Consider the following 27,835-nt stretch of genomic DNA (forward strand, 5'->3'; position numbering starts at 1 on the left):
TAACAGCAAACTGGCAACTCCTCTGAAATGATGTTTTACTCCGTTCCTGGGAAAGAAGTGTTAAAATATTTTTTGCCTCTAGGTGGCAGCAGATACTTGACAGTGTTTGCCTTTTTACTAAGAACATGTCAACCTACATGCCTTTAAAAGCAAAACAAACCTGGGTTATTAGGCAACTTGCTTTAGGTATGCAGTGCCTTATCTTTCTATATAAAAGACAAGCTGTATTGGCAATGACGCACATTTTTATCCTGGTGCACCTGCATAGGCACCCCAGGATAAAAAGTGCATTGTGGCCAATGCAGGCTCCAGAGGGTACCACGGTGGCGGGGCAACCAGGTGAGCTGGCCCGTGCAGAGGGCGCCATGGTGGCAGGAAGCCCAGCATTCCTGGGTTTTCTAGGCCTGTTTTTTTAAAAAATGGGCTCTGTCGCTAGTCTTTACATATGTGTGGGGTAAGTCTACGTGATCAGATTAGCTTCTTTCCAGCACTGATCATAGTTCTGGAATATAGAGTTGGAAATTTGTTCCCCCACCCCTCCGCCTGCACAACCATTTTATCCAGCCTCTTAGGATAGCACCATCAGGAGAAAAGAAGTGCGTCCAAGGATGTGGTATGGATAGGCATTAGAGAGTCAGCGTGATGTAGTGGTTAGAGTGTTGAACTAGGAGGCCTGGGTCCAAATCCCCACTCAGTTATAAAGTTCACTGGGTAAACCTCGGGCCATTCACTCCTGGGCAATCCTACCTCACAGGGTTGTTGTCAGAAGATAAAATTAGGGAACACAGATATACACAACCCTGAGCTCCTCGGAGAAAGGACAGGATAAAAAGTCATAGATAGTTGCAGGTTTCCTAGAAAGGCTGGCTTTGCTGGAGAGCAGCGCCATCTTGAGAAGATGGCATTCTGTTCTTGTGCCATGCACCTGCCTTGTACCATCTTGGAAGCTGTTCCCCACACTTGCCGCTGCTGGAGAGGCCAGCTGAGGCGCTGATCAACAAATGTATGGATATCCCTTGACCTCAGAACCAAATGTGTAAATTGGCTCAATTATGTTTGAGTTAACATTGAATATTGTGAACGTTCTGTTTGTGGTAGTGAAGTGACGGTCTGACTTGTGGATGCCGCTGCCATTTTAAAGCATATTGAGGTGATTTTAAAATGCTGAGGTGATAAGCCATTTTAAAACATATTGAGGTGATTTTAAAATGCTGCAGCTGTTTAGGCACTTGAAAAAGCATGGGGGGCGCGCAAGAGTGCATTATTCTGCCATGGCCATTTAAAATAGCCTCATTAGGCTTCAGAATGGCAGTGGCATCAACAGGTCTGACCCACAGATTCTGTCACATCTAATTTGGCCCTCTGACACTTTGCCTTGAGTGGCAGCCCAAACCAGTGGACACTTTGGGGTAATTTCATCTTATTTTTAACTTGCTTTCTCTGGGATTCGAGGAAGATGTCTAAGGTGAAGCACTTGTGGTTTATTATATCCTTTAAAAATGTCTCAGCTGCCTTCCTTGAAGGAAATGAAAGCAGGTCCAGAGATCCATATTGCCTGAGTGAAATCATAAAAGTCTGATTTCAGCTGGAAAGTTCAAGGATTTGCCTATTTCTTCACTGAGGTACTTCACTTTGGCCTTCAGCCTTCAAACCAAGGCCCACGGCTCAGTGGTAGAGTACATGCTCTGCATGGAGACAGTCCCAGGCTTGATTCCTAACAGTTCTCGTTAAACGATCTAAGCTGGTACAGGTTAGGAAAGGCCCTTCTCTGTCTGAGATCTTGGAGGGTCAATGCCAAATCAGAGTACACAATACTGAATTATGGGGATCAGTGGTCAGAAAGTATAAGGCAGCCTCATGTTTAATCGTTTTTGGTTCCTTACGCAGACTAAATTAGAAGATGGGCAGAGTCTGCAAGAGAAGTCTCTTGAAGATGGAACATTGCACAAAGGTGGGTTAATGCTCTGTGCCGTGCATTGAATGTTTCACTGTTCATTTTGCCACAAAATGTCAAATAATATAGGTATGCGATTTATGAATGGCCTCTTTCTGCAGTGTATTTGCTGCCAAAGGAGATATAATTATCTAATGTTTCCAGACTTCCATGCTGTGGCTAAAGCTCAAGGACTATCCTGCCATCTCTTTGTCTTTTTCCTGCCCCAGGTGCATTGGTCTTTTGATGGGTTTGAACTTTCTTCACAGGTTTGTCAATCTATGGAAATTCTCAGATTGCATCACACTAACATACCCGAGAAACGGAAACCCTGATGGGGCTCTGCAAATGAAGGGGCGGAGCTATGCAGATTGGAGCAAGTGTGGTTCTTAATGGCTGCAGGGAGCAGGGATAGCCCCAACCCACAGTATGCGTTTTTACTTTCTCCCAAATAAGTGACTGTCTGTCATTCCCTCCTGGGTTTGGAGAGCATTTTGTAAATACATTTACCAGGTGAAAGTAAAAACTTGCCGTCTACTCCAAACTCCCAATTATGGAATGGATTCATTTTTGAAGCTCCTTGTTCTCTTTCAGGAGGGCTATGAAACTTTCTCTACTTGGGATGGCATTTTACTTTAGTTACTTTACAATGAACCTCTTCTAGATACCCCAGAAAATAGGCAGTGGTAACTTTCAAGGGTTTACTACCTGACTGTAATGAAAGCCACTTTTTAATTTGCTTGTGAAGATTGCTACATCCATGCAATTGCTACATTTCTCCCAAGCGTTTCCTGGCAAGGTCTCGCTTTATCCACGTGAAGATTAATCTCTCCTAAGGGCGACAAGAAGAGGCCGACTGGGTAGCTAACAGGTTATGAGACTGACTGAGCCTTTTATCCCGCATGCTACCAAGCAGAGGGTAATCGGGCTAGGCCAGCGGGTCAGGATTTACCATATCAGCCCTTCGCTTGGCAAGCACCTGACCTCTCCTACTACTAAGCTTGCATAATCCCTTTAGGAAGGCACTATAAACATTCAGAATGCTTGTGGCTTCTGTTTGCATTTTGCTGTAATTAGGACTTCCTCCAAATGAACTCTGGAGTGTAGAGCATGGGGGGGGGGGGAGAGCCAAGAGTGATCTTTTGGCCTTGACTGTGAGATGGCTGATGCAGTGTTCGTTTCTAATCAACAAACAAAAACTGTTCCAGTTTTTTTGTGGGGGCAGGTTGTTATGTTTTTGTTTCCACCCTCTGGCTTTGCTCACTTTCTTGAGTCATCTGAAGTAATTTTTTTTGTTCTTTCGTTCTTTTCTTTATTGCTGTTCCAGAGTTTAAGTCTGAACAAAAGCCTCCCGGGGCCCCATCTTTCCAAAGACATTTTGGTGCCTAGGATGAAAAATCCCAATATTGGATTAGATCCTGCCTAAAATTCTGTGTGCGCAAGGTGTTTTTTTTTTTAACCATCCCCCCCACCACCACAGCAGACATCTGACTCCGCCCAAGCTGTTTCTGGGGATCCCTGTTCTCCGAAGAGCAGCTTTTCAGAGAGTTTTTGGGGCTGCAGCAGGAGAAGGGGGAGAGTGAGGAAATTACATAAGGCTGGAGCCAAGTTGCTATTTCCACATTGGGAAGCCACATTTAAATAGTCTGTGTAAGAGCACTAGACTGCTTTTGCGTGACTCTTGTTCATTTCACAGCAACTTGTACAGGAGAACTTCCCATACTGTATGTAGTATGAGCCCTGACCTGCACAGCCCAGGCAAGCCCAATCTTGTCAGGTCTCAGAAGCAAAGCAATATTTGGGTGGGAGACCACCAAAGCAGTCCAGGGTCACTATGCAGAGGCAGGCAATGGAAAACCTCCTCTGAATGTCTCTTATCTTGAAACCCCTTAAATTGGCTGTGACTTGACAGTACTTTTGGCCACCTCTGAATTAGACGGGCCAGTAGTCTGACTGACAAAGTTTAAGGCAGCTTTGCATGTTCCTGTTTGGCACTGCCCAAATGACTGGCGATCTAGAGGAGCACTCAGCGCTGCCCCCAAAGAGATCGATTTTTACTAGGCTTCTGGACTGAGCTCAGCCACCTCAGACTAGCGTGATTTTTTTTTCCTCGGGAGCGTGAGAAAGTGGCATGGCTTTTCCCCTCACCTTTGGCCAGGAGTCCAGGGCAGCCATAAAGGGGAAAGCCTGCTTTTCCTGTTGGAACAATAGATTCCCATCTGTGAATTACTTTGTGCCTTGTAGGCAATGCTTTGTGGATACACAGACTTCCTTTCCAACTCCAGAGTGGGTGTGCAGTATGCAACTTGCCAGCACTGGAAGACTGAAAAAAGAAAAAGAGATTTAGACTATGCCCCTGAGTCCACTTCTTGGCCCATGAGTACAGTGAAGATAAGAAAAACTAAGTTCTGTGTTTTAATACATGTGTTAATTTAGATAACTGATATAACACAAAAGCCAATGTATCGAGGCACTTCATATTGCAATGTAAATGGATGCTCCAGATCTAGGAAAAATTTTGGGGTCTGACTACATAAGAGGTTAAACAAGAGATTAAACTTGCGTTTTATGTGTGGCCACTCTCACCTTCAAACTGGAATGTATGAAGGGGTGGAAATGCGCTGAGCACACATGGAGCAAGAGAGGCCTCCTCAGTCTCTACTTTCCACCCACCATGCTTTTGTGGATAGAAAGGGGTGGTGGGGGGTGGGTGGGCTGTTTCTCTTACTGCCTGTTCCACATGTCTACCCAGGAGACCCCTGTGTCCGCCAGTAAGACAAATAGCCTGCCCCTCCCCTTTTCTCTCTGCAAAAGCATACTGGGTGAAAAGCAGTGATCCAGGCAGACTCTCCACCTCCAGGCACACTAGGTAGCATATTTCCCCACCTCAATCCACCCACCATTTTGAAGGTGAGGGCAGTGACACCTGAAATGTAAGTTGGGTTGATGTTTTGCACAACCCACCTTGTATTTAGTGACTCGTAATCAGACCTTCAGTAACAAGAGCCTAAGCAAAGCATCTTCTTTTTAGCTTCAGAGGAGTTAGCCGTGTTAGTCTGTGGTAGCAAAATCAAAAAGAGTCCAGTAGCACCTTTAAGACTAACCAATTTTATTGTAGCATAAGCTTTCAAGAACCACAGTTCTCTTCGTCAGATGCATGTTACAGAAACTGGTCAAATATAGAAGAGGAGGGAGGAGGAGGGGAGGAGAGAGAAGAGGCAGTTAGGGGGGGAAGGGGAGGGTGCAACCAAAACATTCCTTTGCTAGTAAATGTAAACATATCCTTTTGGTGTATTGTCGAAGGCTTTCACGGCCGGAGGATGATGGTTGTTGTGGGTTTTCCGGGCTGTATTGCCGTGGTCTTGGCATTGTAGTTCCTGACGTTTCGCCAGCAGCTGTGGCTGGCATCTTCAGAGGTGTAGCACCAAAAGACAGAGATCTCTCAGTGTCACAGTGTGGAAAAGATGTTGGCAGGTCATTTGTATCTACTCAGGAGGGGTGGGGTTGAGCTGAGTCATCCTGTGAGAGTTTCCCAGGGTGTGGAATGCTAATGGCGGGAGGCTTCACTGTATCCTGAGGAGGTTCTTTTGCATATGGATTGGTGCTTGATGTGCTAATCTTCTCTGCAGGGCTATTGTCGGGGATAGAATGTTTTGTTAGCCTGGTGTTTTTCAGAACTGGAAACTATGCTCTGTTCATTCTTAAGGTTTCTTCTTTCCTGTTGAAGTTTTGCTTATGCTTGTGAATTTCAATGGCTTCCCTGTGCAGTCTGACAAAGTAGTTGGAAGTGTTGTCCAGTATTTTGGTGTCCTGGAATAAGATACTGTGCCCTGTTTGAGTTAGGCTATGTTCAGCCACTGCTGATTTTTCAGGTTGTCCAAGTCTGCAGTGTCTTTCATGTTCTTTTATTCTTGTCTGGATGCTACGCTACAAACCAACATGGCAAACTCCTTTGAAGCCTCACACAAGCCAATTAATCTCCATTCCAAGAGGAGTTGTTTACATTTACTAGCAAAGGAATGTTTTGGTTCCATCCCTCTCTCTCCCCCCCTAACTGCATCTTCTCTCCCCTCCCCTTCTCCCCCCTCCTCTTCTATATTTGACCAGTTTCTGTACCATACATCTGACAAAGAGAACTTGATTCTCGAAAGCTTATGCTACAATAAAATTGGTTAGTCTTAAAGGTGCTACTGGACTCTTTTTGATTTTGCTACCACAGACTAACACGGCTAACTCCTCTGCTTGCTTGCAAAGAAGTTGATTGGGAGTTAATGCTGGTTAAACCTGAGTGGCAATGTCTAAAATCCAGAAAAGAAACAAATCCAAACTATTTAGTAGCTCAGGGTTAGCAATGCATTTGTCTCCTGTTCATTTCCTTTCCCCTCTCTGCCCTAAAATGCATGTTACTTTCCTACTTCCTACCCCTTTCTCCTTGTGATGTGAAAACCTTTGCCCGAGACCGTAGACAGCTGCTGCCAGTCAGAGTAGACAACACTGACCTTGAGAGACCAAGAGTTTAACTCAGTATAAGGCAGCTTTGTGTGTTCATGTATCTCCTTGACCAGTTGCCAGGGCTTTGACCAGTTGCCAGGGCTTTGAAAATGGGACTGTCTTAATTGTTCAGTTTAGTTTATTTGATTTTGAGCCCTCCCTCCCCGCAAGCGGGCTCAGGGCGGGGTACAATAGTAAAAATGCACAGGATAAACAATAAAAACAACAATCTCAAAAGAGTGTAACTTTCAGAGTTAAAAATCAAGAATATGGATTCTGACATCCCAAGATGGGTCCCTTTCACGCTTCCTTGCCCACCAAACATATGGCAGGTCCAGATCTGGTAATCGAACACATGAAGCGGCCAGATGCTGAGTCCAGCCATTGGTCTATGAAGGACAGTATCATCTATTCAGGCTAGCAGCAGCTTTCCAGGGTCTCGGGCAGAGGCCTTTCACATCACCTCCTTTCTGATCCTTTAAACTGGAGATGCTGGGGGTGGAACCTGAGACCTTCAGCCGCAGGTGCTCTGCCACTGAGCCATTATCTTTCATGAGGAAGTCTATATAGGACTACACCTGTAATTCAATAACTATTTGCTACTATTTATTGGTGCCCAGAATTAGATGCCAGGGGCAACCAACGCATTCTGCTTCCCACTTAAGACTGGCTTGGGCCGTGGGATTGATTCCAGGCAAACTGGAGCCCTGAAATAGTTGTGAAGTGTGGTGTAGCTGCTTTGACTGCTGTATAGTGATGACTCCTATAAAGCCCTGAGGCTGGCCATCATTTACTATTTATACTTGTACTCTGCTTTTCTTCCCAGCAGGGACCTAAAGTGTCTTACAGTGTCATTCTCCCCTCTTCCACTTTGTTCTCACAACAGCAACCTGTGAGATAGATTAGGCTGAAAGAGAATGACTGGCCCAAAAACACATAGAGAGCATCCATGGCAGAGTGGGGATTTGAACCTGAGTCTCCCAAATCCCAGTCCAACACTCTAACCACTACACCACACCCATTATACCCCTTTGGGCTCTTCAGTCCATCTTGGTAATTTCAGTAATGGTTCCTTTCTGATTCAGCTGACATGGTTCTGATGGCACTTAGAGCAGAACCACAAGTGACAAAAGGCACAGATTGGACACTTGTCTGCTTCCCTCAAGTTTTGGCGGGAAATGTAGGCAGCTTGGCGGAATGTTGGACAAGTGACAGTTGAAAAGTCCATTGGACAGCAGCCAGAGAGCCAAGCTGCAAGACCAGGATGCCTACATTTCCCATCAAAACTTGAGGGAAGCAGACAAGTGTCCAATCTGTGCCTTTTGTCACTTGTGGTTCTGCTCTAAGCCAAATGTGGTGTTCCCCACTGAGATAATGACCTTTTGAACATTAATGCTACGGATGAAGCGGGTCCCCGTCTCTCCAAGAGTCTCCTGACTAGAAGTCCTGAAATGCCACTGTCTGTCACTTCCATAAGGCGATTGGTGTCTGTTTAACATGGATTATCCTCCAGATGGAGAAGGCGGTTTAGAGGTGACATCTGTCAGATTCCAGCTATTCTGGTTTTATGGCAGAAGCTACAGGCTTGAGGGACCAAGGGGAAGGCGTTTCCTCAAAGGGAGAGGAGGATTTCCTTTCATATCTCCCCCTCCCCTCCACCCCTCCATAGAATTTAAGACTTGGATGATCTTTATCCCTCAGTTTGCAGAGAAAGTTCGGGGTGGGGTGGGGACAATGAATTCTTATGCTGCGCAAAACCGCAAAAGGCAAGGGTGTCCATGAAGGATGGGCTCATGCAGCTCCGTTCAGGCTTTGTCAGGAAGAAGCCCGTTCCAACTTGAGGCATGTCATGTATGGTGGTGTTAGTACTTGATGATCTGATTGCGATGGTGTAGGATTGCCAAATCCAAGCTGGCGTGGGGTGGAGCCTGGGGAGGGCAGACTTTAGGGAAAGGAGGGACGGACTTTAATGCCATAAAGTCCATCCTCCAAAGCAGCTATTTTCTCCAGGGAAACTCTGCAATCAGTTGTGATTTTGGGAGATCTCCAGGCTCCATCTGGAAGTTGGCAATCCTAGGTTGGTGCCTTTGAAATGCCATTGCCTCTTGCTTAGAAAAAGCCCTGTTGTGAATCTCCCCCTTGTTGGCTACCTAAAAATACTTCCAGGTCATGTTTGCAACTGTTGCCTGAGGTGTTCTGGCTTTGTTGCCCTATTAAGTTTGCGATTGGCATTCTTGCGTCTTCTCCTTGGGAAGTGGATTTTTGTTCTGACTCTATTGTGCTGATTTGCTAACCGCTAGTGTGTTTTGTTTTTTGTGTTTTAAGCTTTTTAAAGGAATATTTTAGCTTTTTCTATTATTAAATTTTTTATTGTTGTTTGAGAACTTAGGCTAACAATTGAGAAGGTGTTCAAGTTAATTTAATGACATCATAATTTATGAATTCATAATTCATGACAACTTTATAAATCATTCTTGCTTGTTTACTCAGACCTGCTGGGCTATTCCTTTTCCACCCCGTTATCAACCTCTCCCCAGACCACTGAGACCCTTGCCTGGGACACAGCCTGATTCTGCAGTCACTACTTACCTTCACTTCTGAGACCAACAAACATGTATGCAGTTGTGCTGGTACTGAAAGTACCTTGTGCAATATGGTGATGCTGGAAGTTTGGCCAGCTTGATCAGCAGCGAATTTCAGTGACCTCCACATTTTGCTTAAGGAGAAAGAGGGGGAAAAGTCTAAGAAAATGTTCAGGGAGCTTCCCGTAATCCTAGTTCTACTGGGGGAATGGGAAGTGTATACCAAAGGAATACAGGTATCTGTTTCTTAGCAGATTGCTGTCCTTGGGTTGGAAAGCTATTTCATCAGAGTGTAAGAAAAAATGGTTATCCAATCTCTTTGTGCTCATGTCTGGGCACCTCATGTCCTCCTCAAGTTCACAATGGGGACATTTGATCAGATATATCTTCTGAGTTTTGTGCTTGAAACACAATTCCCAGGTGCACGGAAATTATTACTGTGTGCACGGAAAGGGGTCTAAGCCTTCCCATTTGTTCTGTTTTCCTGATCCAAAGCTGTCCTAGGAAATCCCACTATTTGCCCCACTGGGAAACTTATAAGGACTTATTGCTACACATACATTTCCCCCACATGATCAAGTGGAGTGCAAGTGCAGTGCAAATGAACAGGGAGGAATACACGTGAATCTGTTCACTTGCCAGGGAAGTGTAATTCGTCACTTGTAGCTTGGCTCTCAGTGATCAACTGCAGTAACCCTGGGACATGAGAGACTTGGTTCTGCTGGTGACCCTTGCCTGATCTTATATTGACCAAAAAGGATTGATAGCCATTGCTTGAGAAAAAAAATAGTGTATTGCCTGGCACTTTCTATTGTGGAGAGTGCTGTAGCAGCAGACGCTCTTAGAGGAAGAGTTAACTTTTCTCCAGTACTTGACTGCATTTCTTTCTTTGCAGCTGATTTTTCCCTTGGGGCACTGGAGCTTCCAATGGTAATTTAACACCAAGCCGCTGCTGGCCAAGAGCGAGCCCTGCTGCAAAGACAAGGGCACGGCCAGCTGTATTTTCAGCAGTAAACTGGCAGTGCGAACACACATTTAGCACCCTGGTTTCTCCTCTCAGCTCCTTGGGAACGTGAGCCATGGCAGAGAGCAGAAGAGGAAATGGGAGACTTTGCCTAAAGGCTTTCTTCCAAAGATGTGGTTGTGGTGTTTCCTTGGGGTGGTGCACAGACGTGGGTTGTGTGTAGATTTGGGCACCCAAAGAGTAGAGTTCTGCCGAGTCAGATGAGTCATTGTGGTTTCCTTGTGAACGGCCCTAGCAGCTGAGAAGGCGCCAGGACAGTTTGGAGAGTTGAAACAGCAGCCAGTTCAAGGCAAACTACTTTGGCTCGGACTGGGCGCTGTGTGTTGACGGGAGGACTTCTGCACCCCGGCTGCAGAGCAGGAATGAAAACTCAGAGATTCTGCCTTAGGGCTGGAGGAAAACGGCCCTTTCTTTCTGCAAGAACTGTTGCCCTTTTAGCGGAAAGAAACTACATTTTGTTCCAACAGGGATGGTGGTGGCGGCGGCGGCGGCGGCGGCGGTTGTAGTAGTGGTGGTGGTGGTGGTGGTAGTAGTTTGATTCCCCCACTTCAACAAATATGGCAGTCTACAGAGGAACATGGGCAAAAGAGCGAGGTTTCTGCCCCAAGGAGCTTATAGTAGATAGCCTGGAACGGGGGGGGGGGGAGATGAGAAAGAGAGAGGAAGGAAGAGAGGAAGGGCAATAAAGGATGGATGTGAACAAATGCATTTATATGGGATTAGGCTTCATTTCAGGGGGTTGACGATGGAGGAGTTAAAGAATCTGTAGAAAAGGAAGCGGTTTGGGAGTTCCAAGGTGAGACTTGGAAGATTCTCCTGTACCGTGTGAGCTAATTCTGACTGGCATGCAGGGAGAAGGGGGCTTCAGCCTTTCCACCTTGGGAAAACCTGTGCGTACTGATGGGCTGCATGTAGGTTTCCCCGGTGAGGCAGACAATGGCTCTCCAAGGTCAGGAAAATGGCACGGGGGGCAGGGGCGGGGCGGCTTATGCACCTTTCCCTGTGCACCGCAGTCCTCATCCAAATCATACACCCGAGAAGCTAAAGTTTCAGCTCCAAGCACCTGTTTTCTTGATGGGACCTGAGGAAGGACCCGGGAACAGTGTGCCATGTGGGTTGGAGATTATGTTGGCATTCTGGCAGGATATTCTCAGGCATAGGGAGAATGTGCAAAGTCTTTTTTTAAAAATGTGAACAGAAGCAGCAAGGTGGTTGATGGCAGCTCTCTCTCTCTCTCTCACACACACACTCACACACTGCAGTGATGCTTGAAAGCCAGTGTGGCATAGTGGTTAGAGTGTTGGACTAGGATCCTGGAGACCCCAGTTCAAATCCCCCTCAGCTATGGAAGGTTGTTGGGAGACCTTGGGCCCATCACACAGCCTCAGCCTAACCTACCTCATAAGGTTATTGTGAAGATAAAATTGAGGAAATGAGAATAATGGAAGCTGCTTTGGGTGCCCATTCAGGAGAAAAGCAGGCTATAAATGAAGTAAAAGAATAAATAAAATAAATATGCTTGCAAATGTCTTAAATTCAAAAGTTGGAATTGTATTGGTCTGTCTGGTTTTTCAGTGCCCTGGCTGTTGTGAAAAAGTTGAAAAGATGTAGCTGGTCTGTGCTCCACAAGTTTCAGTAAAGCTGTCTCCTCCTTCTCTCCCTCCTAGAGATCATTAGGGCTACTGTAACACTGCTCCTAGGGCCACAATAGTCTGCTGTGGGGTGGGGTGGGGCTGGCTGAGTGTGGTCAGTCCCTGGCAGATAATAGCCTGGATCCAGCCATCCTCCAGGGAACCTTCCTCCAGCCCAAGGAGCCAAATTCCAAGTTAGGTGGCTCTTCCTCCAGTGGAAGAGCCAGTTACATTGGAGGAAGGCTTCAAAGTTTGCTCAGTGGAATGGTAGGACAGGATAGGGTCCATCTCAGCATGTGCTGCACTAGTCTAGTCTTGTGCTGTAGAATTGCCACAGCATCTACTATGGGCCGGGAAGGAAGGTGAGAAGAAAGGAAAAAGCTGAGTGTTGTTGGTGGTGGTAGTAGTGGGGCACCCATATTTTTTAAAGGGGGAAGGGGTAATCCTCCCTAGTCTGGAGCTCAGGTTTTGTGCTCAGTTTGTAGTTCAACTCGCCTCATCCCATCATCTCAAACTGTCCAAAGTGGATTGTGCTTGCCGTAGCACAGCCATACAAACATTCACTTTATATAGATTAGCCCGCAAGCTGGCAGCATCTATACCTAGAAGGATGCCGGTTAGCAGAGCTGGCAAGAACCGCTGCCTGAGACCCCAGAGAGAAGCTTCCAGGTTGAAGTAGACAGTGCCAAGCTGAATGGACCAGTAGCCTGATTGGGCCTCGAATGCCCGTTCCTGCGATCACGCTAAGCGCTCGTGTGAATGAACTCACGGGGTGAACCCTGGGGATAAGGGTTCCAGAGGATCCAAGGGCAACTGAAACAAAATTTGGTCAACCAGTTTTCCAGCAGATTCAGCTGAATGTAAGTGAAAACTTTTAAGAAACCTAACTGTGAAAGGTTTTGGATTCAGAGGTTTTAAAGACATCATTCTGGCAAGTGAACATATAGAGCTGTTTCAGGTAGGTAGCTGTGCTGGTCTGTAGTAGATGAGCAAGGTTCGAGTCCATAGCACCATGGACCAACAAGAGTTTCCAGGGTATAAGTTTTCAAGAGTCAAGCTCCCAGACTCAGATCTCCATTCCTACTCACATCCAATGAAGGGAGCGTGGCTCTCAAAAGCTTATACCTTGGAAACTCTTGTTGGTCTTTGAGGTGCTACTGGACTTGAACCTTGTTCATACATAGATGTATTGCTTTTAAGTTATCAGCAAAACTAAAATATAATTTGAGTGGGAGAGGAAACCCATTCTCTGAAATACCAAAAGTTAAGACAATGACAAGATTTCAGACTTCAGATTCCTATTTACCAACTTCACCAAGTTACCTGTAGCTACTGCTACTTGCAGTAGCAAAGGCCAAGTTCCCAGCAAAGAGTGGCCAAAATGAGGGACATTCACTGAACAGGCATGAAGAACTGATACGAACAGATGTCGACCTAGGGCAGAATAGCCCCCTTGTCAGCAATGAAGTGCTCAAGCCGTGGCCTCCGTCCTTCCTTCCTTCCGGGGATGGACAATTCTGTTCTAGACTAGACTTCAGGGTGCCTATTTTTAGTGGCTCTTTTTTATTACTTGAATTCATCATGTGTGTAGTATTAAATTGTATTTGCCTTCAATGTCTCTCTTTAAATCCCCACACATTCTTCCTGTCCACACCCCTCCCTCACCTTCAAAGTCATCCATGGCCTTCTCTCTTTGGTCTTTTATCCCATCTGTGTCTACCTTCATAACCCTCAGCTGTCCGAAGCTTGTGGCCTCAAATAACTCTACCTTTTCACCTTTACTGCCCCTTGTTCCTGGAGCTGCCTCCCAGAACACCAGCACAATGCCTCTTTCCCTTAGAACTCCTCCTCAAAACCTTTTCTATGAATTTTTTGATACTGATTCTTAGGGTGGAAATACATGTTACTAAGTACCTAGGGACACTCAAGTGAAGCTCATTTCACATGTCCCCTCTCCAACTTTCCATGCACTCACTCACACAGTCACACTTCAGTGTGCTCCATGTGAATACATTCAGGCATTCGATATCAGTTCCTCCTCCACTGCTAAAAGTATCCCAGTTTCTCCCACATCCATTAATTGAAATGCAGGTCTTAACACTTTCTCACACCTTAAGGAAATGCAAATTGGCAAGTCAAAGGAGCCTACAGTACTTGTTCTTGCAGCAAAAACAGAGCTAAATTGGCTCCCCCCCCCCTCTGGAATCACTTGCAGATGCAGTCACACAAAAGGGTTCCCGTGAAAGCGGCATTCACGTGCGCCAAGCAAGAACAGCCTGCATGAGGGCTACACGTGCAATCCTGTACTTTAGCATCCTTAGGTACTTAGTAATGTGTATTTCCACCTTTAGTTTTAATTCTTTACAACGATGGCATCCACATTGAGGTTCTTCCTCTACCCTCTTCCAAATGGCAGAGGGTTTGGGTTTTTTGGGGGGGGGTTGTCCACAAGATGTCATCCTTTAACTGTCCACTCTCCTGGCTTTCCCCATTCTCTGTACATTCTTTCTCAAAGCTGGCTTGAAAGAGGGGAAAGCAAATTGTGAATGTTAAGCACTCACAAAATACAAGCAGTATAGTCTGTGACTTTCTGGTGCAAAACTCAAAGTTAAACACATTGACAGATCACAACAGCGGGGATAGCTGAGTCTCTCTAACATTAAGGTAATTGAACATCTGCAAGTGCTGAGAAATCTGTTGTCTTTATTTAAGTCCTGATACGTGCCTATTGATAAATTCTGATCCAACAGTTCTGCACTAAAGTCTCCCTTTTGGAGTTCCTTTGCTGAACAATGGTGATTTTCAGGTCAGCAACAGAGTATTATCTCCCTGGTAGAACATGTGGGAAGTTGGGTGGCAAAGATGCTGAATCCCCACCTGACATGCCCCGGGTACAAGACCCTCGGTGGGTTTGAGTCTGATGTCTTGGTGCTTACTGACAGGGCCCATAGCTCAGTAACTGAGCATACGGTTCTCAAGCCCTGGTATTTCCAGTTAAAGGGATCTCAGGTAGAACAGCTGGGCAAGACCTGGGCCGTTTCCACACGGCTTACCTTATTCTGCAAAATAGCGAAATCTCGTGAGAAGATGCTGTTATCACGTGAGAAGACGCGATAACAGCGTCTTCTTGCGAGATTTCACTATTTTGCAGAATAAGGTAAGCCGTGTGGAAACGGCCCTGCTGAGATCCCAGGGAGTCACTGCTGCTGGAACAGAATGTAGGGCTAAATGGGACAATTTGCTGGCTTGAAGCTTAATTTGTGCAAGGGATCACCTGGATCCAGTCCTGGGCATTTGTTTTACCTGTCAAGGGGCGGATCCAGACTAAATTTTCCAGTGGCAGAATAAAACATTCCTGCTTTGCTCTCCCACTGCAGCCCTCTGATCTCCGTGAAATGCTGCTCCTGGGAGATACAGGAACCTGAGAAATGACATAAAGGGGGCTGCTGTGGCAAGAGGGAATTGGTGGAAGTCTGGATCCAACCCCAGGTCTCCATTCTGGGATATATTTATTTATAGAATCATAGAATCATAGGGTTGGAAGGGACCTCCAAGGTCATCAAGTCCAACCCCCTGCACAATGCAGCAAATTCACAACTACTTCCCCCCACACCCCCAGTGACCTCTGCTCCATGCCCAGAAGATGGCAACAAGGGGTCACAAGAACTAAGCACTGATCTAACCCTTCCTTCCCTCCCTCTCATGATCTGCCCAAGTTCACAGAATCAACATTGCTGTCAGATGGCCACGTAGCCTCTGCTTTTTATTTATTTATTTACTTCAGTCATATACTCCTTTCTTCCTAATGGGGACCTCACTTTTATCCTAACAACAACCCTGTGAGGTCGGTTAGGATGGGAGTATGTGACTGGCCTAAGGTCATGCATCAAGCTTCCACAGCAGAGGGGGGATTCGAACTTGGGTCTCCCAGATCCTAGTCTGACACTAACCATCACACCATACTTTCTCAAGAAAGAACAGACAGAAATGCCCCCTGAGTACATGAAGAGTGTGCTTCCCTCACCACTGAGTTAACCACAGAGCTGTCCTATTTCCAGGAATAAGGAAAGGACTTTCGGGCAGTGGGCATTTGTTTCCCAGCTTATGGGAAGAGCCTGGATCCACATAAGGCAGCTTCATATGTTCCGCAGCTGCTATAATACGCAGCTTTACATATAAAGCTCTCAGTTGATTTATGCAGTCTCCCAAGGGCAGAGCCCCACTGCTTTCCCGAAGCGCCCCCACACCCCACACTCCAGCTGCTCCAGCAACAGGCAGAAAGGAGACTATGAATCTTCCTACTGACACGCCCCCATCTTGCCTGCCGACAGCCTCTTGAAGACCTCTGGCTGCCTCCGGAGCACTTTGCACTTTGCACTGTGGGAAGGTTGAAGTTCTGTGGCAGAGAACTAAAGATGCTTGTCGGGCTATAGTAAGAAGGTTGGTGATGGAGAGTATCCCTGTTAGATTTTAGCGTGGAAGTGATGCACCACTGTTGGTGGAACACGCAGGGCAGTGATTGTCCTCTTAAAGCACTGGTCCTCCCAAACATGACACTCAGTTCAAAGGTCTTCTTCTCCAAAGCAAACCTGGCTTTCCTCCAGCTGACTACAGCAAGAAGTGCTTCAGGAGGTCCCCACAAGGCAACACCTCTCGGGTCTGCACTGGTAGCTTAGGGCTAAACCTCAGGTTAGTGCTTTGAAAGGTTCCTTGCAGACACACAGTAGTTGCAGGAAAGGGCTTCTAAAGAAAAAAAGACAGTCCAAACAGATTGAGAACACTGCTGTGGGGGGAGGAAGGGCTCCTCTCTCCCCCACGAGCCATTTTTCTGCACTGAAACTGTGCTGGGGGGGGGAATTATTTCCCCATTTTGCTGCTCCGTGTACACAGAATACTGCACATGGAGCAGAAAAAAAGGGAAATAAGTCCCTCCCAGTCCTGTTTTCATGCAGGAAAATGGCTTGGAGGGGAAGGCAGGAGGCTTCCCTTCCCCTGCTGTGGCATTCTGAGCCTGTTTCTGCCCTCTCTTTTTAAAGAAGGCATTCCCTGCAGTTGCTGCCTGGCTGGGTTTGGGTTTGGGTTTGGGTTAGGGAACCTGGACCCAGCTCTTTAAACATGCTAATGTATAGTTTGGCCTTTGGTCTGAGCAGAGCTTTTTTTCTGGGAAGAGAGGTGGTGGAACTCAGTGGGTTGCCCTCGGAGAAAATGGTCACACAACTGGTGGCCCCGCCCCCTGATCTCCAGACAGAGGGGAGTTTAGATTGCCCTCCACACTGCCAAGCGGCACGGAGGGCAATCTCAACTCCCCTCTGTCTGGAGATCAGGGGGCGGGGCCACCAGCCATGTGACCATTTTCAAGAGGTTCCGGAACTCCGTTCCCCCGCGTTCCCCCTGGAAAAAAAAGCCCTGGGTCTAAGCAATGTTGCGGCTGCCTTTCTACTCCTCATCTCTTATCAGCCTGCTTGCTTTCAGCTTAGCTATCAGTTGCTTCCAGAACCTGTGATACTCTGCCAGAGGGGGCAGCCCTGTTAGTCTCTCACCACAAAAGCCGACCGGAGTGTCTTCTGGCACCTGAAAGACTAACCATTTTTTTTTTACACCTGCATACATTTTTGTGGATCAGAGCTTCTCTTCTCCAGATGTGAAACTCTGGAATATTGTCATTCTCTCAGGAGGAATCTCTTAGCCGTTTTAATATGTTCTCTTCACAATGCTTTCCAGCTAAAAAACATAGGCACAAGCAAAAAATAGTTACAGCTACTGGCCAACCACTCCTTTGTTGATGGGCTGTGGATTAATAATGTACGACAGTTGGTTAATGTTTCACAAATAAGAGCTAATAGCTTTGAGATTGTGTCATAATACACAGGGATCTCCGTTAAGTGTTTGGAGTAAGATTCCTATCAGAATCTGGGGAAGGGAAGGGAAGGAAAGTAATCCTTCCAGTTGAAGAGAGGGGGCAGAGAGACAGCAAAACACTAGCTGGCAACCTGGAATGGATGGAGGCAGAGAAAGAGCACTTCTGATTGTAGTTATGTGAAATTGTACTTATTTAGTGCATTTTTATCTTGCCTTTCTTCCAAGGTGTATATGATTCTTCCCTCCTCCCTTTTATCTTCACAACAACCCTTTGAGGGAGGTAACTGGACATTTGAACTGGGGTCTTCTCAGACCTAGTCTCACAGGTATTCCAGCCTGATACTGGGTGTAGCTTTAGGATGTGCACAAATTGCCCTTTGTTGATCTACGGCTTGTTTTAGGAGTGCCTGTTTTGTTCCCACTATTCTATGCTTAGTGAAATAATATTTGTAAATAAAGTAAATAATACGAAAGCATCATGATAAATCATGGTTTGTTTAGATGCAATATACTCTGGTTAATATACCATAGTGGTCTTCAAACTTTCCAAACCCCGGACCCACCTGTAACCTCATGCATGAGGCCACCCACGTGACATGAGACAGGAAGAGGAAGAGTTGTACACAGTCCCATTTTCTGGATTAAGAGTTCCTATAGAGTCACTTTCTTTTTCGCTGCTGCTTGGAAGGTCCTATGTTGCCACCTAAGTGTTAAAGTTGGGTCCTGGGTTGAGGAAGCTTGAAGACCGCTGCGCTACACCATACCAGTACTCTTAAGTGATCGATAGGAGCAAGAACCTGCTGGGCAGGTATCTTTGGCAGACCAGGCGACTGACGGCTCTTCTGCAAATAGAACTGGAACCTGCTTAGCTTAAATACTTAACAAAAGCAACAGCTTTATTGCATGAATTGGCACTTGGCCAAATGTGCCTGGATGCTTGGGGTTTAAGAAGAACATAGGAGCTATATAAATGCCCCAAACTCAGTCCCACGAGTAATTCTAATCTGTGCTGTATGTAGCATGAATTACCAGGCAAGGAAACAAACAGGGCGTGGGAACCCTGCCTAATCTGGGAGGGGCAGGCTGCCTGTCACTTTGTGGGATCTGCTTTTAAGAGTTTGTTTTGCAGAGCAGTGGAATAGGAACCACAGGATCAAAAGCAGCTTTCCTTCTTTTGGTGGTTGGAGATGGCTATTTTTGCAGAGACAGGCTGCTGTTCTTTCCCTCACCTTCCCACAACTATGTGCCCTCCTGCTGTTTCTTCTGCCTCCTGGCCATTCCACCGATCACTGTGGCCACTCATATTGGTGCTACTATGCTCTTTTCTCCAAGAACCCCCACATGTACCTCTCCCTCTTTAATGCCAACCTTAGGTAGTTGCTCAACTACAGAAAGTCAGAATGGCACACACAAGCACACCCCACTCTGAACTGCGACTCATGATTTAAAAGCAGTATGCTGAGACGGATCAAGGGAAGGTCAGGAAAAGGGCACCCCCCAACCTGCAGCCTGCCTGTCTCTGCAGTCCCCCAGCAGCCAGTCTTTCTCCATTCCATTCTTCTTGTTATATTTGCTGTCTCCTAAAATCCATTTCATGTTCTTGTGTAGCCTTGCGCTTCAAATCTGGAAGAACATGCGTGGCATCAAAAGTTCTCCCCTACTAAGAATTATTCTGGCCTGGTCTTGCTGCAGAGTGGTGGGATTGGAAGACGGCAGAATGGATGGCACCTCTTAAGGTGCTAGGAAGTGCATTCCGTGTTTGAACACTTCCCCATTTAAAAACAACTCTGCAAGTTTAAAACTTAGCATACTGAAAAGCTCAGCCTATTCCCCATTGTTTCCTGTTTTTCTTGCAGGGAGCAGGGGTGATTTTCCAGACCAAACTGGCAGAGTCCATTTTACCACCTCATTCTTCTACATATGCAGTTCATGTCTTATATTTTCCCACCTGAATGAACGACAGCCATCCATTTAAAATGGGAGATAGCAAAGCTGTATGGAGACGTTGGAGTGGAGCTAAACCTGCCTCCACTGATCTCTGATTGCCGCCCCCATATTTACCCTTAAAAATTCAACAGGTGCCATTTGAGAATTGAGCCTATTTCTGTTTGCATAGCCTAGGGCAGCCAGGCTTCCTGTCTTGGGCCCTGCCACACATGCTACAGCTACATGCTACTTCCTATGTGTGCGCTATATGCTCCCCCTCCACAGAGAAATCCCAGTGCGCACTGACAAAAAACCTCCTGAAAAATTTGGAGGCAATTTTTAGTTTGAGCATGAGCGCATGCACCACAGTTCCTTCCTTTATCCCACTGGAAAATGAGCAGGTTCGAAGAGGGAAGGAGTCATGGCACATTGTTGTTCACTCAAAATGAAAACTGCCTCCAAAGGAGTGGTTTTCAGTCAGCGCGCACCAGGATTCCTCTGTGGAGGGGCAGCACATGCATGGGCTTCTCCCCCTGTGCTACCCCCCCCCCCCCATTGGCAAGGTGAACTAGGCTAGGGGACAGCAGATGAGGCAGAGATCCTCCGCTCCGGGTGGGGGGGATGGCAAGCCTAGGTGTGACATCACTTCCAGGAAAACCCAGAAGTGATATCATGCTTCTCTTGGAAACCCTGGAAATGATGTCAGGCCTCTTTAGGAATAATTGCTGAAAACTCTATGGTTTTACCATTGAACTTCCACAGGTTCCCAGAGAGGTGTGATATCCCTTCTGTTTTTCCCCAGAAGTGACATCATACTGTTACTGATGGCTGCTTCCCCCACCATGCTCTTGTCCGGTCTCCCACTGGCTAGGCCTGGTAACTATATTAGACCAGGCCCCTAGCAGCTGCTGGTCTGTAGTATTTCTTTTCTGAGCCATCGCTTGACCATAGTTGTAAGAGGGTTTTGCAGACAATCATTTTATTCCAGAAAATAAATGAATATTATTTGTTGCAGGGACATATTTCTCCAAGGCCTACATTTTATTTATAAAATATATTACTTGTTTATAAAATTGAAATCTTATTTCCCAAGTCTGTTCCCCCACCCAACAGAGCTCAAAGTAACACACAATAAAAATGAAGTTCTTTCCCAACAGGTAGCTCTTTGCCCAGTAACCCAGCTGAGAGCCAAACAAACGGTTGTGTGGTACATCATCTGCCCGCAAACTCTCCGCAGTATCCAGACACAGTAAGCTCAAACCACCAAAAGACAGAGAAGTTTGAAGTGACAAATTTAGAACACTCAATAAGTCTTGGTTCACAAGCATCATGTCCCAACTCAACTACCCCAGGCCCACTGCAGCTCAGGAAACTTCCCATGACTCCGAGGGAAGAGGACATATCTAGAACAGAGCCTCTGAATCCAAGCATGGACAGCCGAGTTTATGAAAGCATCAAGGATGGAGAAAGAAAATTGTGTTCCAGGGACTGGTCAAAAGGACGGGAAGGCTCAGACTTGCTATCCAAGACCTCCAGCTGTGCTCAGGTGGGGTCTGTGGAATCTGGTGGGAAAGAGAACAGGACTGCAGAGGTAATGGGCATGCATCCATGGTCTGGTGATGCATCTGCACCATTGACTGCGACCCTGGAGTGCAATGAATCACATCTGCAACTGCAGGAATTGACAGCTGAACAAGATGCTCCTACGGAGTCCGCATCTGATGTGGAGAAGAAACTACGTGCAATGTATGCTCGGGTATGCAAAAAACCCAAGACAGATCAGCAGTTTCAACCTGCAAATCACAACAGGCCCTTGGAAGAGGGAGAGGAAGAACCACCACCCATCCCAGAAAAACATTTTGATGATATCTATGAAAGCATTGATCTGGAGACGCAGGTAGGATGATTTGCTGGCATGTACTGTACTAGATCCCTTAGGGTGCTGGTTCACATATGCCCATTCATTACTCAGGGGGTTGCAACATCTAGCAGTCTGCAATATATGTGAATGTGCCATCACAGACAAGAAGTTTAATATCTCCTTACATTAGGTCAAAATGCAGTGCTTTTCAGTGTCTCTCTACATGAGACATCTGACACGTGAAGAACACGTGTCAGGACTCAGGAGATGCAATGTTAGCTGGGAAGGGTAGTTTAAAAAGACAGAGCCGGCAGCAGGCATTGCTATACACTGAAATTGTGTAAAGGGACTGTTAAATGCCAGAAGGGAAATTTCACTCCATTATAACCTCTCCAGGTTCAAGCCCAGCTCTGGAAGGCAGCTCCAGCCCATTTCCATTCCTCACTGCCCTCTGGTTGCAATCCCACACAGTTTTAGACTGGAGAGGTGCAATTGACAGAGCCTTCGGGAGGCGAAGATGAAATTGACAAACCCTCTGAGGAGCGATCTCTGCTGGCTGTGTCTTTTTAAACTACATTTCCCAGCTAACATTGCGTCTCCCTACACTTGACAAACATGCACCCAGGTGTCTCGTGTAGAGAGACTCTCAGTGGAGTCAGTTCACAAATGCAGTTTCCATTGATTTAGTGTTGAGAAGCCAGGTGATGTACATACATGTGTGAACTTAGCCATAGCTATGCTAATATGGCCCCATGTGTATTATAAATTTTTAGCTATCCCTGTTTCCTCTGAAATAACAGTGACTGTTGTTGCACTAGATACTGAAAATTCTGTTTAGGATTCTTCAGCTCTTCCCTGGAACCACAGTTCTGTGGGAAATTACTATTTAAACCAGTTTATGGTTTTAATGTGGATATATGCCTTTGTCTTGTGGCGAACAATCCCTGAACTCATTTCAACCTCTCATTTGATTGATATTCAGTATGTGATTCTAAGGTTAAAGCGAGCTGAAGGGGTTAAGGTGAGCTGTTGCAATCAGGAGCTCTTGATTCACCACCTGTCTTTCATTTTAGACTTAAGTTATTATTGAGGAAGTCGAAGGGGGATTGTTATCTGTGCTGGGTGGGGTGCAGAGCAGTGATCTGTGAACAACAGAAGCCGTCCCCACCCTTCACATGGACAGGGTGCTTAGGAACTTTCTTATGTTTACTTTTGGTGGTTAGAGTTAGTCAAGAGAGACTTGGGTTCAAATCCAGGTTCAAAGCTTGCTGGGTGATCTTGGTCTCTCTCAGCCAAACTTAGCTCAGAGTATTGTGTGGGGATAAATTGGAGGAGGTGAACACATGAAGTTGACTTATGCTGAATCAGACTGTATGTCCAATCAGGTCAGTATTGTTTACTTTGGGCCAGGGCTTTTTTTCAGCCAGAACACTGTGAAACCGCGTTCCGGCACCTCTTCAAAGTAATCACATGTACGGTGGCCCTGCCGCTTTCCTCCCTGATCAGCCCAAGTGTTGCTGCTTTTAAAGCCAGTTTTTTTTTCACTGACAGGAGGGGAATTCCCCTCCCATCAGCTGAGAAAAGGTGTTTTAAAATGCCAGCATCTTTTTTAGTGGAGGGGAGAGGGAGGAGGGACCACCCCCCTCCTACCCACCTCAGCTGAAAAAAGCAGTGGGGCATTTGAAAGCAGCACTACTTTTCTTGCAAGAAAAGTGTTGCTGCTTTCAAAGCCTGCAGCTTTTTCAGCTGACAGGAGGGGGGATTCCCCTCCCATCCATTGAAAAGCGGCTGGCTTTTTAAATCAACACTTTTGTTGCCGTTTGCAAATGGCAAGAAAAGTGTTGCTTTGAGCTTTGGTGTGCTCTGTAAAGATTCCCAAATCATTAAAGAGCGTACCAAAGCATTTAAATACCCGAATTCTGAGGTGACTTGCTGCTTGATATTTCCACCACCTCTTTTTCCAGAAAAAAAGCCTGCTTAGAGCCAAATCAGACATTCAGGTTTTTAAAGAGTTGGGTCCGAGTTCCCCTGGATGCAACTCAGCTTCCCCAGAGCCACACAACAGCTGCAGGAAATCACTGTTAAAAAATAAAGGAGAGCCCAAAAAGGGCTTGGAACACCACTGTGGGGTGAGGATGGGCTCTTGAGCCCCCCCCAACTGTTTTCCTTCATCCAAACAGCACTGGGGGAGGGAGTTATTTCCTCATTTTTGCTGCACAGAATACACCATGTGGAGTAGCAAAAATAGAAGTCTTTCTGAAATACTTGCCTTGAGGTTTGCAGCACAGTTTGTGAATACAGCAAACCCGTGAGTGTGGGTAAGCTGCCATTGTGATGGGCCCTATGTATAGTTGAGGCGAAGGTGCAAGGAAGGGCCCATAGCTGAGTGGCAGAGCGCCTGCTTTGTATGTCAAAGGGCTGGGACTCAATCCCCAGTTGTCCTCTCCAGTTCAAGAGATCTTGGGTAATAGGGCTTGGGAGACATCCTGTATTGGAAACCCTGGAAAGAGGCACTACCATTCAGAGTAAAGTATTCTAGGTTAGATGGGACTCATGGATTATATAAGGCAGATTCATATGTTCACTTCTAAGGAAAGGGTGGGGTGGAGAACAGGATTGTCAGCCAAGTGCGAGGAACCCCTGGGAGACGCAGGGGATTAGAAACGGAATGCTCAGTGACATGGCAACGCCGGAATGTCACGTATGGCATGAATATGGAAGTGATGTCACTATATCAGGGTGATGCTTTAGGTTTCACATCACTTCTGGGTTTGTACTGGAAGTGATGTCATTGGCATTGCCACACCTCTAGTTTGCTCTCCATTTTACTCCTGCTGTTCCACAGAGCAACAGCCAAGAGTGCAGGGATCTAGAATGCCGTAGTGGTGAACCAGTAGCAGGTATAACAGAAAGCTTCACATCACACTTCTCTCATTGCCTTTCTTGCTCTTTCCACAGGGAAGTGAAATGCCAAGTGTTATAATAACCCCATCGGATGCATGAACAAAAGCAGTGGGGAAGACAACCCATATCTGCCTATGTCAAGGCTTTTTCTAGGCCTTGCAGGAGAGGCACAGAACCTTATTTGGTGCCAAAAAAGCATTTCAGGAGCTAGATCCTCTTCTGTTACTGATCCCTGAGGAGCTCCTGGAGCTATTGCGGAAGGGAGGTGGTACATCAGATCCTGGCAGTTCTGCAGAATGCTACATCTGGTACTTCAAAGCTCTGGGCTCTAGTCTCATTTCAATCACAAAGTTGCTCCTAACCTCAGTTCCCTTCTGTAAAATGGGCAGTCTGGAAACCTGCTGTGCAGCACTGTTGTGTTTCTGCTCAGTTCTCATTCAGTTCAGGGGATCTGGTGCAAGAGAATTTCCTGGTGGATTTTGCCAATGGTGAGAAAACAGGGGTCTGAGCTTGTAGATCATTGTAAACTGTTTCACACACAATCATCCTTTTCTCATGATGATGATCTTTCCGTGCTGTTGCTTCCTCTATCAGTTGCAAGCGGAATTATACCGGTGATTCTGTGTATTGCATTATTAAAGCTGCCTCATGTTAGCGTACTGAGAGGAGCTGCGTATGAGAATGTTAACATTTTGGAGTTCAGTGTTTCCTTTTTCATATTTTTTTTAATCTGCTTCTGCTGTTGCAATAGGTGCATTTTAGAAATCCAATATGAATTTGGAAGTTGCAGATAAGTTCCTGCTCCTAGCATTGCCCTTCCCCCAACACCCAAAATATCAATGAGAGCATTATTTTCTGCTCCGGTTTCCCCATACACACACAAACACTTTGTAGCTGAATGCTGGCTACTATCACTCTGGTATAGAAACAAAGGGAAGCTATATTAATGTTCTGTTGGCTGGGCCTTGGGCCCGGGAACAAAAGAAGAGCATTCAGAGTTACAGCCCCAGGGTAGCCCATAGGATGCAATGCTTTCTGGGAGCTTGGCTGCCATGGAGCAAAGGCAATGGCAGCTAGTGACCAGACAGGTTTTAAGAATGTTAAAAGGGATATGATAAAGTATGGTTTCCTTTTGGTGAACCAACAGGGTTCTTTTGTCCTGCCATTGCCTCTGGATAACCAGGGTTTTTAAATCATTCAAAAATCCGGATATCCGGCTTCCCAAGGACAGTGGTACGCTGGCATTCAAACCCCAGGCAAGAAGGCCTCCCCCCTCCCCCTTAGACATTCTGAATGTCTGACTTGGGACTGACATAAGGTTGATATGTGGGCAGGTAGTAGTTTCAGCCTGTGATCACACTAGGGTCACAAGTCACACCAGGCAAGCCCCCACTGGAGGGGGTTTGTCTACATCTACAGTAACACAGGCCTTGGGGTTGCAAGGATAAGGGTAAAGTATGTGTAATGCTCCAAATACCCATGAATTATGATAAAGCAACAACCGTATGCTTATCATTAGTTATTTATTTCCAGGTGGTCAATTAATTAATGACTTCTGTGAACCCAAAGTGCCCATCTGCAGTCGAGGCTGCCGGCTGCATCCGTCTGCCTGTGCTCTGGTCCAGGTTCCATCCAGTCTGCAGGAGCTGAATAGTAGTGCTGAGAGAGTTTGCATGAGTCTATTTCTGTCCTTCAGCACAGAGAGAAGACAGCTGTATTCATCCTCAGGGGAAACTCTTCTGTATGAATTGCTGCTCTAGCCCTGCCACCTTTCAATCAGGAATTGTATCTGAATCATGTAGAAATGCAGAGGGTGAGCTCCTCTGAGGCAGGTTAACACAAATCCAGTGCAATCTTATGCAAGATTACTTCAGTCTAAGCTCGCTGATTTCAGTGAGCTTAGACTGGAGTAACTCTGCATAGGATTGCACTATAAAAGTAAAATTGGGAGCAAGTGAGCCGTAACTGTGCACCCAGTTTTAATTCAGGAGGGGACAGCTTTCTGAACTTCGGAGATGCTGTCCTATATACACTGCTGGCAATTGGAGAGTGGTGTCACTGAAAAGTCTCTGAAAAGTGGCCACATGGCAAGGTTGCAATGGTGCATCTGAACAGACGCTCTCAGCAATTCCATACGCAGTTCACTGCCTTGAACTTCAGCCTCAATCCGCCCTGTTGTGCTTTAATAATTGGCTGGATTTCATTGTTGGGATTATTGACAATTAGTGTTCAATTATATTGATTAGTGATAAATTATATATGAGGGATTTGTGTACATGTTTAATGGCACTGAGCACATTTGCCATGCCATCCTTCTACATGACAGGCCCTGCTACATCAGATAACAGGGACTGGGGTTGTTTTTTAAAATACAGATAGACACTACAACATCCAGCAACCTTACTGGTGGAGATTGGCTGTAGGATTACCAACCTCCAGGTAGGGGACTAGGTCTCTCAGAATTGCAACTGGTCTCCAGACTACAGAGATCAGTTCTCCTGCGGTAAGTGGCAGCTTCAGAGAACTGGCATTACATTGCTGCTGAGCTCTTTCCCCTTTGGAAACTCTGCCCTCCCCATGCACTTCTTCAAATATTCAGGAGTTTCCCAAGCTTCCCCCCCCCATCATTGGGGGGTGAAGGTTGAGGGAAGAGATGTGGGAGGATTTGGGTCTTGATTTGCCACCAATTACACATGTTCTGGTGTATGGTCTGTATTTTCTTGGTTAGATATGAATTTCATATATTTACATTTCACTCTGTAAATCCTGCATTTCATAGACTCTTCACTATGGTTTTATTTTGTTTTGTCATACCTCCTAAATAAAATGTTTGCATAGCATTTGAAGAAATAATCTCTAGTCCCAAAAAGTTTATGCGGAAATAAACTTGGGTTAGTTTTTAAGGCTTCTGTTTATTTTAGTCACTCAGGATAGATGATACTGAGGTAGGTGGATCAATGGCCTGAATCAATCAAAAGCTGTGTTCACCCTTATTCTGAGTCAGACCGTTGATCTATCAAAATCAGTATTGCCTATTGGCAGTGGCTCTCCAGTGTCTCAGGTTAGAGGCCCGTCACATCACTCACTTATGCTGGAATAAATTTAAGTCTTCAAGGTACCACCTGACTTCTCTTTTATTTTGCTACAACAGACTAATGTGGCTAACTTGCTGGAATTATTGAATGATTCTTTTAACTGAAGAATATGGTAATTGATCCTAACAGACCATCTGCATTCAACAGATGCTCTACCAATGCACCACAGCCTTAGCCAGTTCATATATCATATGCCAAATGTGGGAGATCCAGAACTGCCATGCACTCAGTGATTTGAAAAGCAGAAGCTTTGCCCTAGGTGTGGATCACCCATCAAGACTTGAAAAAAAAACCCCAGCAAAATTCTTGTTTCTAATGTGCATATGTGCCCAAGGTCTTTTAAAACACTCCTGCTTCCCCACAGAGCCTTAGAGAGCCAGTTTGGTGTGGCGGTTAAGAATGCAGGACTCTAATCTGGAGAACCAGGTTTGATTTCCCACTCCTCCACTTGAAGCTAGCTGGGTGATCTCGGGTCAGTCAGAGCTTCTAGGAGCTCTCTCAGTCCCACCGACTTCACAGGGTGTTTGTT

The 27,835-nt window shown here is 46.0% G+C and overlaps 1 protein-coding gene across 1 annotated transcript in view; it reads left to right on the top strand.

The window, feature by feature from the left end:
• The window catches only part of LOC129343443 (uncharacterized), a 49,684-nt gene extending 22,355 nt beyond the window's left edge, over positions 1–27,329 (top strand). The window contains exons 4-6 of the mRNA XM_054999643.1: positions 1,888–1,951; positions 20,604–21,343; positions 24,266–27,329. Coding sequence (XP_054855618.1) covers positions 1,888–1,951; positions 20,604–21,343; positions 24,266–24,310 — 849 coding nt within the window. The 3' untranslated portion in view covers positions 24,311–27,329. The remainder of the gene's footprint in view (positions 1–1,887; positions 1,952–20,603; positions 21,344–24,265) is intronic.
• Positions 27,330–27,835: the final 506 nt, after the last annotated feature.

Source organism: Eublepharis macularius, chromosome 1 (genome assembly GCF_028583425.1).
Source record: "Eublepharis macularius isolate TG4126 chromosome 1, MPM_Emac_v1.0, whole genome shotgun sequence".
NCBI classification, from domain to species: Eukaryota; Metazoa; Chordata; class Lepidosauria; order Squamata; family Eublepharidae; genus Eublepharis; species Eublepharis macularius.